The sequence below is a fragment of the Phocoena phocoena genome, chromosome 4 (assembly GCF_963924675.1).
Source record: "Phocoena phocoena chromosome 4, mPhoPho1.1, whole genome shotgun sequence".
NCBI lineage: Eukaryota > Metazoa > Chordata > Mammalia > Artiodactyla > Phocoenidae > Phocoena > Phocoena phocoena.
In genome coordinates this window covers 42,496,462-42,512,451 of record NC_089222.1, presented here as the reverse complement: position 1 = coordinate 42,512,451, position 15,990 = coordinate 42,496,462, and the positions used below count along the sequence as shown (strand labels likewise).

General features: G+C 35.7%; 1 protein-coding gene across 1 annotated transcript in view; it reads right to left on the bottom strand.

Annotated features, from left to right (window-relative positions):
* Window positions 1-4,295: 4,295 nt before the first annotated feature.
* NMD3 (NMD3 ribosome export adaptor) overlaps window positions 4,296-15,990 on the bottom strand; it is a 40,032-nt gene continuing 28,337 nt past the window's right edge. The window contains exons 10-15 of the mRNA XM_065876258.1: window positions 15,497-15,642; window positions 9,188-9,300; window positions 8,342-8,414; window positions 6,970-7,076; window positions 5,995-6,065; window positions 4,296-5,670 (exon numbers count right to left, since the gene is read on the bottom strand). Coding sequence (XP_065732330.1) covers window positions 5,540-5,670; window positions 5,995-6,065; window positions 6,970-7,076; window positions 8,342-8,414; window positions 9,188-9,300; window positions 15,497-15,642 — 641 coding nt within the window. The 3' untranslated portion in view covers window positions 4,296-5,539. The remainder of the gene's footprint in view (window positions 5,671-5,994; window positions 6,066-6,969; window positions 7,077-8,341; window positions 8,415-9,187; window positions 9,301-15,496; window positions 15,643-15,990) is intronic.

The window sequence follows — 15,990 nt, the reverse complement described above, 5'->3', positions numbered from 1 at the left end:
AGTCTATTAAAAAAGAAAAAACAGCCAAGTGTTAAATGATAGATCTCTCTCTACTGGAAATATGGGCAATTTATGATTTGTCTTTATAGTTCTCTGTGCCATACACATTTTCTAGAATAAGCTCTATGTTGCTCTAAAACATATAAGCGTAAGATTTGTTTGCTCAACTTACTTAAATACTAAACACTAGAACTGTGATTATAAATTTTAAAAGCAGATACTATTTATTGAATAATTACAACTTGTTGCATACTGATTGTGCTATGAATTTTTTTTTTTTTTTTTGCAGGACGCGGGCCTCTCACTGTTGTGGCCTCTCCCGCTGCGGAGCACAGGCTCCGGACGCACAGGCTCAGCGGCCATGGCTCAAGGGCCCAGCCACTCCACGGCATGTGGGATCTTCCCAGACCGGGGCACGAACCCCATGTCCCGTGCATTGGCAGGCAGACTCTCAACCACTGTGCCACCAGGGAAGCCCTGCTAAGAATTTTATCAATACTCCGTGAACACTACTATTCCGTTTTAAAAGAACACCACTGTGCCTTTTTAAAAGATAAGGAACTAGAGGTTCAGAAATTTTAGGCCACAGAGCTAACAGATGGCAGATAAGCTGACTTCAAACATGCTTTTATTTTTAGATAATATAGCTTCCCTAGAATTACTCGTTCACTAGTGCCATATATTATCTTAAAGTACTTCACAACAACACTATGAAGTCAGTTTTAAATAACCATATTTATGTGAAACTGTGTTAGAAGAAAAATGTGACAGGCACCATTGCAGTGCCGACTCCACCAAAGACAAAACAAAACCTCCATCAGATAAAACAATGCGTTTAGGTCCTGATAAACCCATCATAAATTGAAAATATCATTAAGTTGAAAATGCATTTAAATACACCCAATCTATCAAACATCACAGATTAGCCTAGCCTACCTTAATGTTCATAATACTTAATTAGCCTACAGTGGACAAAATCATCTAACACAAAGCCTATTTTATAATAAAGTGTTGAACATCCCATGTAATTTAATGAACACTGTACTGAAAGTGAAAAACAGAACGGTTATATGTGTACAGAATGACCGTAAGTACCTTGACTGTTTCCTCCCTCATGGCACTGGGAGCTAGGCTCTCTGCCACTGACCGATATCACAAGAGAGTATCGTACTGCATATTCCTAGCCTGGGAAAAGATCAAAATTCAAGGACTGCCCGGGTGGTCCAGTGGTTAAGACCCCGTGTTTCCACTGCAGGGAGCGTGGGTTCAATCCCTGGTCAGGGAACTAAGATCCTGCTTGCCGCGTAGCGCGGCCAAAGGAGGAAAAAAAAGAGAGAGAAAAAAAAAAAGATAAAAATTCAAAGTATGGTTTCTATTGAATGCATGTCATTTTCACACCATGGTAAAGGTGAAAAATCCTAAGTTGAACTATCATAAGTCAGTGAGCAACTGTACAAGCAGCACTGCTACAGAAACACAGTGACTGCCAAACCTACTTCTAATAACTTTAAAATATTTAGATCTTGTTTTACCAGGAGGCATCCTCAAGCATGCCTCTTTCCTAGGCAATAAGGTGGTTCTTTCAAAATGTATCAAATCAATTATTCTCCTTACACTACTGTTAAATTCAAAGAGATATTGAGACTGATTTCTTGCCTTCATTAAGGCTCACCACCCTACTGCTCAAGCTATTTTAACATGTGACAGAATTGATAAACTGAGAATGAATAGCCTATATCTGTGTTTCTTATGATGCTATTTCATGATTCCTTAATTCACAGGCTGACTCAACTAAGGCTCGCTTATTTTTAAGAAAATTGGTCTATTTTTAGGAAAATTGGTCCCATCATGAAAATAAGCCAAGAGGAGACTGCACACATGTCCTGAACAAGGGAAATCCAAAACCTACTCAAAGAGTTACATTATCAGCATCCATGAATAAACTCAAATATATGGAGAAGAACCTGGCAAAAGGACACAGGAGCCACACTGATGGGGCACCCACTAGCCAATTCTGGGATAATGTGAGCAACAAAAGAAAAGATTAGCGAAAAGAAAACAATCTGATTTTTAAAAGTAGGCAAAGGTTTTGAACGGCCATTTTACCAGTGAAGATATATGGATAACAAATAAGCCTATGAAAAGATGCTCAACATGATAAGCCATTAGGGAAATGTAAATTAAAACCACGAAGGACACAACCAACCACCTATTAGGATGGTTTTAAAAAAATGACATCAAGTGGTGGTGAGGATGCACAGTTACTGAGATGCTGATACACTTCTGGTGGGAAAGCAAAAAGGCACGAACCACTTGGAAAACAGTTAAATATACAAATACTATAAGGATCCAACAATCGCATCCCTAGTTATTTATCCAAATAAAATGAAACCTGTATACAAATATTCAAAGCAGCTTTACTCCTAATCATCAAAACCTGGAAATTCAAATGTGCCTCGCCAGAGGAATGAATAAAATGTGGTACATCCATACAATGCAATATTATTCAAAATAAAAAGTAACAAACTCTTGATATACACCACACCTTAGATCAATCTCAAGTGTACCATGCTAAGTGAAAAAAACCACACTCAAATGGTCACATACTGTATGACTGCATTTACATATTTTGGAAAAAGCAAACCATGAGGTTAGAAAACAGATTGGAAGTTGGCAGGAGTTAAGGATGGGTGAAGGGTTTGAAAACAAAGGGAATTTAGGGGGACTGGGGAGGATGATAGAATTTTTTTGTATTTTAATTAGTGGTGATTACATGAATATACACATGTTAAAATTCAAAGAACTGTAAATCAAAGCATAAGCTTCACCATCTGTAAGTTAATGAATTTAAAAAGAAAAATCAAGTTAAAATAACAATTGCAAAGGATTAAATCCTTTAATCCCTTCAAACAGAAAACCAACTAATATAACCCAAAAACATTTGAGAACATCTGGACTAATCGACAGCATACGTCTCCTGATGCAATGCATTGAGAATTTAGCATTACGTCTGGGGAAGTCCTGCTAAAAGGGCTTAACATAAGTTTAATCAAGAGGAAAGTCAGACAAGCCTAAGCTGAGGTCACTCTATAAAACAACTGGTTTGGACTCTTCAAAAATGTCAATTACGGGCTTCCCGTAATTGGTGCAGTGGTTGAGAGTTTGCCTGCCGATGCAGGGGACATGGGTTTGTGCCCCGGTCCGGGAAGATCCCACATTCCGTGTAGCGGCTGGGCCCGTGAGCCATGGCCGCTGAGCCTGCATGTCCGGAGCCTGTGCTCCGCAGTGGGAGAGGCCACAACAGTGAGAGGCCCGCGTACGGTAAAAAAAAAAAAATGTCAATTACATTAAAAAAAATCAGGAATGGATCCAGATGAAAGAAGTCTAAAGACATAAGAGAACCCAAAGCAACATACAATCTTAGATATTTATTTTTTCCATAAATTACTGAGCCCGTGCATATAGAGCCCGTGCTCCACAACAAGAGAAGCCATCGCAATGAGAAGCCCACGCACCACAACGAAGAGCAGCCCCCGCTCGCCGCCACTAGAGAAAGCCCGCGTGCAGCAATGAACCCAATGCAGCCAAAAATAAGTAAAATAAATAAACTTATTTTAAAAAAAATAAAGGATGGGACTCAACATGAACACATTTACTAAAATTTTAAGAGTCATGGGAAAGCTCCTGGCACTTACTCAGAACTGATCAGAGAAGTGTGCTCTAGCACAAAGTCTGGAATTCTGGGTTCCACTGCGGCAAGGAATTAGCTTGATGCTGTTAAACATCTAACCACACAAGCAACTCTCTCCCCTCAACTGTTTCCTTGCTCATCAAGTGCCTCTTGCCAATAAAACAGCAGCTTCAAATGCAGATTTGGCCACAAAAAAATAATCAATCATACTGACTTAGAATAATTATAAATTGGGTTATAAATCAGGTTCCTGTTATTCTGATTAATACCAGCATCCTCAAGTTGTATCAACTCTGGGACATAAGCCTGGAAATTATCCTCTAAAATGATAGATTTATCAAGGCTATATAACTGTGTGCACTCTTGGCTAACAGCTTTTCTTTTAGCTATACTCCCTCATCTTGTCACAGCCTTCTTTCAACCAACAGATTTCATTACTCATAAAGACACAACATGAAAACAAGAAAGACTAAATAAGGTTAGTGAGAAATTACATTTTTCAGTGGGAAAGTCATATGACAATACTTAAATAACATTAATTCTACTTCAGAAACCTGCATGAAATTTAAATATGACACCCACATAATCACTTCAAGGACACAAAAAAGGGGGAGAGCATTTTTATTTTCATGCTTTTTAAAGTCTTGACATAGAAGAGGTAAACACAGACCACAGGTAAAAACTTTAAATATGCAGACAGAAGCCACTTTAGAAAGCACAGGCCTTTATTCAAAACTTCAGAATTAGGGAGTCTGATCTTAAAAAAAGGAAAATGTTCTATTCAGCACTTACTCAATTTCCTTATATAGTGGTATGTATAGAATTTATGAATTAGCGCTTAGTAAGTCTGATCTTGCTTATAGAAATAGGATCTTAATACTTCATTTTCAGCACACTTTAAAACCCAAGCCAATGTTTATCCTTCAAGGATGTGGAAGGCATTCCTCATTCAAATCTGATTCGTGGTTTTATAAAGCATGAAGATCATTTTCATTACTTCATCAACTATATGCTGGATTCTAATATTCTTTTTGATAGTGATGTGTTCAGTGATAGAAACTTATAAAAAGAGAATTCCTTCTTAACTTGTAAACCAAAATTTTAAAAGTAAAATCCCTGAAGTGATAGGAAGACATTTTTATGACATAAGTAGCTACTTCAGTAAGCTGCTGGCACAAGCCAAAACAACAAAGGTACAAATTGTTATTTAACCTTTAAATACTGTTTGCTACAAATCTACACATATTTTAAATATACTTTCTTCTTCAATGAAAATTAAGATAATCTCCAGCTTAACAGCTTTTGAAGATGTAAATATTACAAATAAAAAAGACAGCTTTCCTACTGAATGTCCAACGATAAACTGAACCCCAAGTTTTCTATCCCAAAGACATAAAAATGATCTAAAGTGGACTAAGTGCATGGCAAGTTCTTATTAAAAATGATTCTTCATGTGCTCTTCTACTAAAGCAATCAATATAAAAAGAATATGAAAGCTTGTTTTCTGCTTGAAGATTTAGGTAACCTCCAAGGAATCAGAACTTGTGAGCTTTTAAACCCAGAGCTATAGTATGTGAAAATACTAGTGTCTGATAAAAAAGTAAACCAATAAAATTCCATATGTAAAATGGCCTAAATATCAGTAATAATTACATTCTGCATTTTTTTATCTAAAACTTCAAAGCCATCAACCTTTATCAGTGCTTCAAGTGAACAATCAAAACAGTCAGGTTTAAAACTAAATTTCTCTTCTCTCAATATGAAGGCATAGACAGAATAGACAGTAAAAATTATTTTGTCCAACATCCTGAGCCTACGGATGTGGAAACCATCTACAACATGATCTCATTATGTCATCATCGATTCACCTTCTTCACCAGTAGCATCTTGGGAAATGTGAAGGTCTTCAAGCATCTCAGCCAGACTAATTCGAGGTGCTCCTTCATCATCTGTGTCACCTTCCACAGGAATAGTTGAATCTAAGAAAAAAAACAAAGAGGATTTCAAATACAACTATGGAAATATACAAATATACTTGTATAGGGGTCAGCAAATTAAGGAAGGGATCATGCTAGGATGCAAATGATATCAAATGTGGTATAGTAAACAACATTTTAATAAGTTTTACTGTTGTGCAAGTTTGGGATTTTTTTGGGGGGTGGTAAATGTTTACAGTAGTTTTAAAGACAAATGACAAAAGTCATTTATGGAATCAGAGTTTAAGATACCAAAATACTCATACTGGGTTAATATATTTATTTACAGAAGCTACAACTTAAATCAAATGCTCCTAATTCACCAACCTCTATAAATGTTCACATTTTTTCTAATTGCCTCATCTTCTTCAAGATCTTCAAGGAAATCTTGGTATTGCCTATAGAAGGGTAAAGAAACATTTAAGTATTTCACCTTTACCAAGAAAGTATGAAGTTAATGTTTTCTTCATCTTCAGCATTATAAGTGTGTTCCAAGTATTAAAATCTTTAAAAATAGTAACTGAAGGTCAAGTATGGATGTTAATTAAATACTAACAGGTTTTTAAAAATTCTTTTCTTTCAAAATTACATTATTAAAAAAAATACACACCTGAATATAGGTGACATTAAATATAAGACAATAACAAGACCCCTTCATACTTTCCCCTCCCCCCAAAAAAATGTATGGCCAAGTTGAAATACACACACTTTAAGACTATAGATGAAATAGTCAAATATGTACTTACAATATCTATTTAACATTATATACTTATATATACGTATTTTAAATCATACTATGAGACTATATTTTAGAAATATTGCTGTTTCCCACTCACATTTCATGACACAACTTTTATTTAAACTTAATGTCATCATTAAGGCCACTTTTCCAATCATCCAATAAACTTTTCTAGAACACAGTATCTTCATTTCTCCTTAAGTTGTATGAAAAACAGCATATTTGATATCTATGTGGTATTTTCTTTTTATACTAAATCATAAGTAATACTTTGCTATTTGTGATATCCACAAGGTAATTGCTCACTATATTTTCAAATGAATCATCAATAATAACACTGCAATTGTCAGGTCAGAACCCAGGAAATAATAACTAAATCTGTGTTAAATGTCATTACATCTGTTCATACTGATCCAAACAACATATTGATAAGAACAGAAAATTAATATTGAGTGCAAGGATCAAGCATGTGGTGACTATTTCTTTATGATAAAAAAAACCCATAAAGATTTATCATAAGAATTTCCTTTGAGACAACATATAAAATATAAAGAAAGTGGGACCTTTCATCATCTGTATCCATGTTTTCTCTATCTCTTGCGAGCTCTTTCAGTTTCCAGTTTCTACGACGCTGACGTTTGGTACGGTCATAGCTCTTCTTGATTAACACCTAAAAGTAAGAGAAATATTTGCAAAGTTACAAAAAATGGGAACTAGGTAACAGGACCTCAAAATCCAACAAAATTTTTAAAATGAAAGCTTATGGGAATGCCAGGAAGACACTAAACTAATGACAGTGGTTATACCTTAAGGGAAAGGAGTAGGGATCAAGAAGTGGTGTCAAGAGAACTTTTAACATTTTTATTAATGTACTTAATATTTTATGAGAATTCATTTAGCCATTATTTGTATAACTGTTAAAATTTACTAACTGAAATTTTCCAGTGACTGAAAATTAAAATTTTTTATACCAAAAATTTCGTTTCTGGTGGTTTTTTTTCTTCCTTTACACCAAAGTTCCATTTTCAGCTACCATTCACATAAATCACTCTGAAACATTATTACAGGCAGACATTTTTCTCCCTTTCATTCCTACTAATAAGCACTTACAGAATTATATATATATATTTTCACAACTGTATATCCTAGAACAATTTAATAAAGTGTGGAATAAATGAAAATAACTTTATAATACAAAACCTATGTAAGACCATTTGATCTTCTCTTATGACCTTTTTGAAAAATACCTATTTAGAATTACACCGAAACCATGCTCCTATTTCCTAATTTATTAATTAATAAAAGCACAACTGGGTGGTGAGGAGGGGAGCCTTTCTTATACCATGACTTTATTTTTGCCCACAGCTAAAGAGATCAATGTTTATTTTAAAAGATTAAGTAAAGCAAACAGGAGATAGGGTCTTTCACATTTCACATTCACTGCTACTCAGGATTCTGATAAACTCATGTTAGAATTTAACAGATTTTTTTCAGAAGTAACATTCTTTCTCTAAGACCTAACACTGTGAAGATTATTTTCAACTACAATTATATTCAAACCTGAATGATGGTTTTAACTCTAAATGCCTTCTTAACAATACATGGAATAAGCTGAGCCTAAAAGAATGAACAGGGATAAATTCTAAAGGTCATCATTTTTAGCTGCAAATTTATTTTTACTCTAAAGATACTATCAAGTATTTTGATAGAATGAAAATTTGATTATAAGAGCAACCAAAAAACTCAATAAATCTTGGATTTTATCCACTAAGAATAATTATCTTAAATGAAGGTTTTGCTATTATACCTTAACTGCAATTTCAAAAGAAACCTCTAAATTGATTACTTTCAAAAATGTGAACTCATGCATCTTACTCATAAGAGTTACATCAATCGTCTTCAACACATGAAAAAGAGGAAAATCTAAAGCCTTACCACATCTGGGACTCTATCTGATTTCATTTTGTTGACATGCTCATCATTTAAGTTACAGTTGGCCAAATCAAACCTGAAATGAAAACAATGAAACACTTAATGACAAAAACACTTACTCTTTCCAGGTAACTTCTTATTTTATAGATGATCACCTAACAGTTCCTCCTAAGATCAAACATTTAATACGCTTTCCCACTTTAGAAGTTTTGCAGTGTACTATACAGTGAACAGCCTTCTGCAGACCTGGTAAAGATAATAATGCACTCTATCTCTCAGTTTCACATGTCATCCATTATTGTCCACCTTACTATACTCTTGTAAAAGAAGCAAAACAGACTTATATATCAGTCTAACATTAGGATTCAGTTACATGGTTCCATTCAGTTTATAGACAACAAAAACAACACACCCCTCATTCTCTAGTAAAAGGAACTGAAACCCTAAGAGCAAAAATAACGTTTAAGGCATGCTTATAAGCTCTGCATCAGAATGGACTATCCTATGCCTATAAAGACCCTTTACATATATAGCTGCCATATTTTAAAAGTGAAATATTTTAACAACAGCATATGCATAATAAAAAACTACCTGCTCCCCCCAAAAACTACAAACATAATCTAATCATACTACTTCAGGGTTCAATTACTCAAAATCATGGAATAACTATGGGTTTCTGTCCAATCAATAATTTCATTTAGTTATCAAAAATAAAGTGAGCTATATGGCTCCTAAGAACTCTTAAATTCTTTTTAAGATAAACAACTTTATTTTAGATAGCTTTGCTGGCTCCCAGAGAAAATCTGCAATGCTAGTCTGCAGTTTAAAATAATATAAAATAATACAAACCCCAACACCAGGTCTCCAGGATTTAGAAGATGTCCCAAATGAGTGCGACAAAAATACTGTTTATCTGTATTCATTTCAGATGTTTTCTGTACCCAGACTTCCCCGAGGGTATGCTTAACAGGAAAGAAAATGAACTCTTCAATAATCTATGCATAACTTAAAAAGCATCTCACAGAATAATTAAATACAATGTTGATTTTGGTTTTCTGATTTTCGTTTTAAAGACAGAAATTGTTTTATTTTCCAGATCTCTGAAACACTGTCAAAATTAACAGATTACTGAATTATGAGTACAGAAAAAGACTCATAAGTAATTCATAAAATAAATATTTTTGTTAAAATTTTATTCAAGGCTTTTATAAAACATTAACATTGTCACCTAAAAACAGACACATATGTAGAATTTTCAAAAGAAATGTTCTCACAGGGAGATGGGCCAACAAAGACTGAGCAAAAAGAATAACTAAAAAAGTAGGGGAATCTTAAATCCAGAAAATATCTTAAGCAACCCCTTGTTTTACACATAAGGTTAAAAAAAACAGCCTTCAGAGAAAATAATCTAGCAATCCCAGCAGCACCACTACCACCACAACAGAACCCAAATCTTCATCAGTTTTTTGAATGTCTACTATTTTGAGGTATAACTTTTTTTTTTAACTATTTACCATGGAAACATCATCTCAAGTTTGAACTTTTAAAGCAGAAAACCATTAATGTCCCTTTCCAACATGGAATTTTACAAGCAATTGTAACTGACATTTCCAACTTCGCGGCTGAATGAAGTATAGCACATGCCAATACCTTTTACTAACAAAAACAGAACCAAGTAAAATGGGATCAAGAGCAAAATACTAAGAATTATAGATAGAATTAAGGAATCTCAAAGAGGTGAAAAGAAGAGGTAGAGAGAGGGGAAGAAACTGAAATAACAGGTCCCAGATTTAGGAAAAAACTGGAAAAAAAAATCGAATCACCAGGGAAACACTAAATTCTAGCTAAATGCATTTTTTGAAAGCAAAGAAAGTAGCTTGTTTTTTGGGGGGGGTTTTTTACAGTACGCAGGCCTCTCACTGTTGTGGCCTCTCCCGTTGCGGAGCACAGGCTCCGGATGCGCAGGCTCAGCGGCCATGGCTCACAGGCCCAGCCGCTCCGCGGCATGTGGGATCTTCCCGGACCGGAGCACGAACCCGTGTCCCCTGCATCGGCAGGCGGACTCTCAACCACTGTGCCACCAGGGAAGCCCAAGAAAGTAGTTTTATATATGCCTGAGGGGAAGTGGTGGTGCTTAAATGATAAACATTTCTTTTTTTTTTTTTATAACTTTATTAATTTGTTTTTACTTTCGGCTGTATTGGGTCTTTGTTGCTGCTCATGGGCTTTCTCTAGTTGAGGCAAGCGGACGCTACTCTTTGTTGCGGTGCGCGGGCTTCTCATTGTCTTGGCTTCTCTTGTTGCAGAGCACAGGCTCTAGAGCGCAGGCTCAGCTGCTCCGCAGCATGTGGGATCTTCCTGGGCCAGGGCTCGAACCCGTGTCCCCTGCATTGGCAGGCAGATTCTTAACCACTGTGCCACCAGGGAAACCCTAAATGTTTGTTCTTAATCATATAATCAAATTTTTTATTTTAAAAATATGAAAAGTAATTCTTCCATTCCCATTTTCTCAAGTTACTGGAAGTTATTTTTGTCTCAAGACACAATATTACCTCAATAGAAATAGCACTCAATAGAAATGAGCACTGCTACTATACAGTTTGGGGGGGCCTCTAAATACTATTTTATAGTAGAAGAAATCAGACTTACATCCTTGAAGAAACACCTGATATCAGATATGGGGTAGGAATTATGTGATTTTGTGATTTTGGAACACCAAAATGTTGTGGTGTTGTCCCACCAAGTAAGGATGCTTTCAAAGACTAGGAAAGTCATGTCAAAAGAACAAAGGAATAGACCTATATCTATTAAAGAAATTGAGTCAATAATTAGTAATCTTCCAAAATAGAAAGCACCAGGCCCTGATGGATTCACTGGTGAATTCTAGCAAACATTTAAGGTAGAAATTATACCATTCCTCTAGAATCTTTTCCCAAAGGCAGAAACAGAGGGAATACTTCCTAACTTATTTACAAGGTCAACATTACCTTATAACCAATACCAGACAAAGACATTACAAGGAAAGCAATCTACAGACCAATCTCTCATGAACACAGATTCAAAACTCCTCAACAAAACATAAAAGAACTGTACACCATTACCAAGTGGGATTTAACCCATGTATGCAAGGCTGGTTCAACATGTGAAAATCAAATTAATGTAGCCCATTAATCAAATCAACAGGTTAAAAAGGAAAAAAAATCACATGATGATATCAATAAAGAAAAAGCATTTGACAAAATCCAGCACCCATTCATGATAAAAAAAAACCTCTCAGTAAACTAGAAATAGAGGGGAACTTCTGCTACCTGATAAAGCATATCTATTAAAAAAAACCTTAAACCTAACATTATACTTAATGGTGAGAAACTTGCAGCCTTCCCACTAAGATGAGGTACAAGGCAAGAATGTTCCCTCTCACTACTCATTTTCAATATCCTACTGGAAACCCTAGCTAATACAAAAGATAAGAAAAGGAAATGAAAGGTATATATAAATTGGAAAGGTAAAAATAAACTTATCTTTGCAGATGACATGGTCATCTACATAGAAAATGTAAATGGACCAAAGAGCTCCCGGAATACAGCAAGGTTACAGGATACAAAGTTATAAACGAAAGTCACTTTCCTATATACCAACATAAAAAAGCGGAATTTGAATTTTAAAAATACCATTTACATTAGCACCCCCCCAAAAATGAAATACTTAGGTGTATTTCATTAACAAAATATGTATAAGATCTGTATGAGGAAAACTACAAAACTCTGATGAACAAAATCAAAGAACTAAAACAGAGAGATGTTCCATGTTCATGAACAGGAAAACTCAATATTTTCAAGATGTAAGTTCTGCCCAACTTGACCTACAGATTCATGCAATTCCAATCAAAATCCCAACAAGTTTAGCCACAGAGGCATAATATACAGCATAAGGAATATGGTCAGTAATACTGTAGTAATTTTGTATGGAGACAGATGGTAACTAGACTTATCATGGCGATCATTTCATAATGCATGAAAATATCAAATCACTTGTGTAGTACACCTGAAAATAACATACTGTTGTATGTCAACTATGTTTCAATTAAAAAAAATTTCCAATAAGGTATTTTGTGGATATCGACAACTGCTTTTAAAGTTATACCAAGACAAAAGATCCTGAACAGTCAACACAATTTTAAAGGAGAAGAACAAAGTTGTAGGACTGACACTACCCAACTTGAAGACTTAATATAATGCTACAGTAATCATGACAGTGTGGTACTGACAAAAGAATAAACAAATATTATACATCAGTGGAACAAAATAAGAGAGCCCAGAAATATACCCAAATAAATAGAGTCAACTGATCTTTGACAAGGGACCCAAATAAATACAGTCAACTGATCTTTGACAATGGAACAAAGACAGTCTTTTCAACTAATGGTGCTAGAATAATTGGACATTGACATGCAAAAAAAAAGTCAATCTGGACACAAACCTTACACCCTTCACAAAAATTAACTCAAAATGGATCACAGACCTTAGTGTACAACACACAACTATGAGAATCCTAGAAGATAACAAAGGAGAAAATCTAGCTGACCTTGGGTTTGGAAATGACTTTTTCAATACAATAACAAAGGCAGGATCCATGAAACAATAGTTGATAACCTGGACTTCATTAAAATTAGAAACTTCTGCTTTATGAAAGACAATGTCAAGAGAATAAGATGATAAACCACACTGGGAGAAAATATTTGCAAAAAACATATCTAACAAAGGACTTTTAACCAAAATAACTCTTAAAACTCAAAAATAAGAAAACAAACAACCTGATTTAAAAATGGGCCAAAGACCTTAACAGACACCTCACCAAAAGACATACAGATGGCAAATAAGCATGAGAAAATACTCCTCATCATGTGTCATGAGGGAAATACAAATTAAAATGACAATGAGATACTACTATATACCTATTAGGAAGGCCCTACACACTGACAAATCCAAAATCCTGACATCAAATGTTGGTGAAGATGTGGAGCAACAGGAACTCTCATACATTACTGGTGGGAATGCAAGATGATACCACCACTATGGAAGACAGTTTGGCAGTTTCTTACAAAACTAAACATGCTCCTTGGTATTTACACAAAGAAGCTGAAAGCTCATGTCCACACAAAAATATGCAAAAGAATGTTTATAGCAACTTTATTGATAACTGCCAAAACTTGGAAGCAACCAATATGTTCTTCAGTAGGTGAATGAGTAAACTGTGGTACATCAAAACAATATTATTTGGCACTTAAAAAAAAAAGAGCTATTAAGCCATGAAAATACATGGAGAAAATTTAAATGCTAAGTGAAAGAAGCCAATATGAAAAGACTGTATGAGTCCAATTATATGACATTCTGGAAAAGGCAAAACTATACAGACAGTATTAAAAAAAAAAAAATCAGTGATTGCCAGGGGTTAGGAGTGAGGGAAGGATGAAAAGGCAGAGCACGGAGGATTTTAAGGGCAATGAAAATATCTGGCATGATACTACAATGATGGATACATGTCACTATACATTTGTCCAAACCCATAGAAAGTACAATACCAAGAGAGAATCCTAATGTAAAATATGGACAATGGGTGATTATAATGTGTCAATGTAGATTCATCAATTGTAACAAATGTACCACTCTTTTGGCAGGAGAAGGGCATTTGATAATGGTGGAGGCTATGCGTGTGTGGAGGCAAGGAGTATACAGGAAATCTTTTACCTCCTCCTAATTTTGCTGCAAACCTAAAAGTGCTCTAAAAACAGTAAGTCATTAAAAAATTTTTTTTGAAGGAAATAGAAACTATTCTGAAGGGGCTCCTACTGGCTACATTTGAGGCCATCTGAGAGGAAGGGAGGGAGGAGGGAGGGAGGGAGGGAGGAGGGAGGGAGGGAGGGAGGGAGGAGGGAGGGTAGTAGCAAAGGGAAAAAATTCTTAAATTACAATGGAGACACCTGGCTATCAGATAAACAGCCAAACATTACTTGCCTCTTGATATATCATAAAAGGTACATAGCATCACCTCTGAAATGTTCTGCCAAAAAAAAATTAACCTAAACTTAAATAGGACTTTAGATCCATTTTCCAGTTTAAAGGAAATATAAGAGATTACGAAGCAAGTTAAATGACATCATGAGGGGCTTCCCTGGTGGCGCAGTGGTTGAAAATCTGCCTGCTAATGCAGGGGACATGGGTTCAAGCCCTGGTCTGGGAGGATCCCACATGCCGCGGAACAACTGGGCCCGTGAGCCACAACTACTGAGGCTGCGCATCTGGAGCTTGTGCTCCGCAATGAGAGAGGTCGCGGCAGTGAGAGGCCCACACACCACGATGAAGAGTGGCCCCCGCTCGCCGCAACTGGAGAAAGCCCTCACACAGAAACGAAGACCCAACACAGCCAAAAATAAATAAATAAATTTTTTTAAAAAATGACATCATAAGGAAACAATAACACTAGATCCACAAGATAAATAAATGCCCTAGTTGCATTAGGAAGTTGGTATCATAAAAAAATGAATGAGAAAAAAGGGGGGGGGCTGTTATTAAATATTTAAAAGGTACAATATTCACATTCAATATACAGTCCCCAACTAGACACTGGTTTGAATGAACCATAAAAGGCACTTTGGGACAAATAAGGAAATCTGGCAAACTATGCAGTTTATATGTATGACAGTACTTTGATTATACAGAAAATGTTTCTATGTTTTAGAGATGATTATTGAAGTATTCAGTAATTAGTGATTATATATATATATTTAATTGAACATGTTTGAAATTTTTTAAAAAGCAAAAGAGGGTTAAGCTTGTCATTTGGTCCTTCTGTACAAAAGGAAAGGAAATGCTTTTTCATAATAATATTTTTTTAATTTTTCCAATATTAAAGAGGAAAAGTTAACTTACTAGATAGTATAAGTCTGACAGTTTTCACCACAACGACCACATGTTAAAAGCAAATGTTATACAAACACACAATGCATTTTTAACTGAATGTGCTGTTAGCTTATTTGGAACCACATTTTGGGATTACCAACAAATTTTTAAAAACAAAGATACAAAAAAAAAAGAGAGAGAGAGTGAAACTAAAACAGTAAGTTGGGGGTTAGGGGGAGGTAAGCAGGATGGAACTTACCTTTTTTGATATCATTCCAGCACCTGCATTGCGTTTTAGATCTCGGACTATGCTGCATTCCATAACAATAAACTCCTCTAGCTGTTTGGGATGGCATAAACTATTGAAAGGGTGACTCCAAAAAGTGTTGCCATCAATATCTGCAACTAAGAATAAACAAAGAACATTAAAGAACAAAAGAACTGAAGTATTTCAAAAGCCATTAAATGCAGTCCCAGGTGAACGACCAGAGCGTCCGAGCCCACCTCCAGGGTTTCAGCAGCAGCAACCCAGCAGGCAGATTTCAGACACTCAGACTCCACCTATACTTTCATCTACAATGGCGGCCCCAAAAGCCATGTGGCTGACAGGGTCTTGGTGCTCTGGCCAGGTGTCAGGTCTGTGACTCTGACGTAGGAGAGCCAGGTTCAGGACATTGGTCCAGCAGAAACCTCCCAACTCCACATAATATCAAAAGGCTTTGAAAACTCTCCCAGAGGTCTCCATCTCAACGC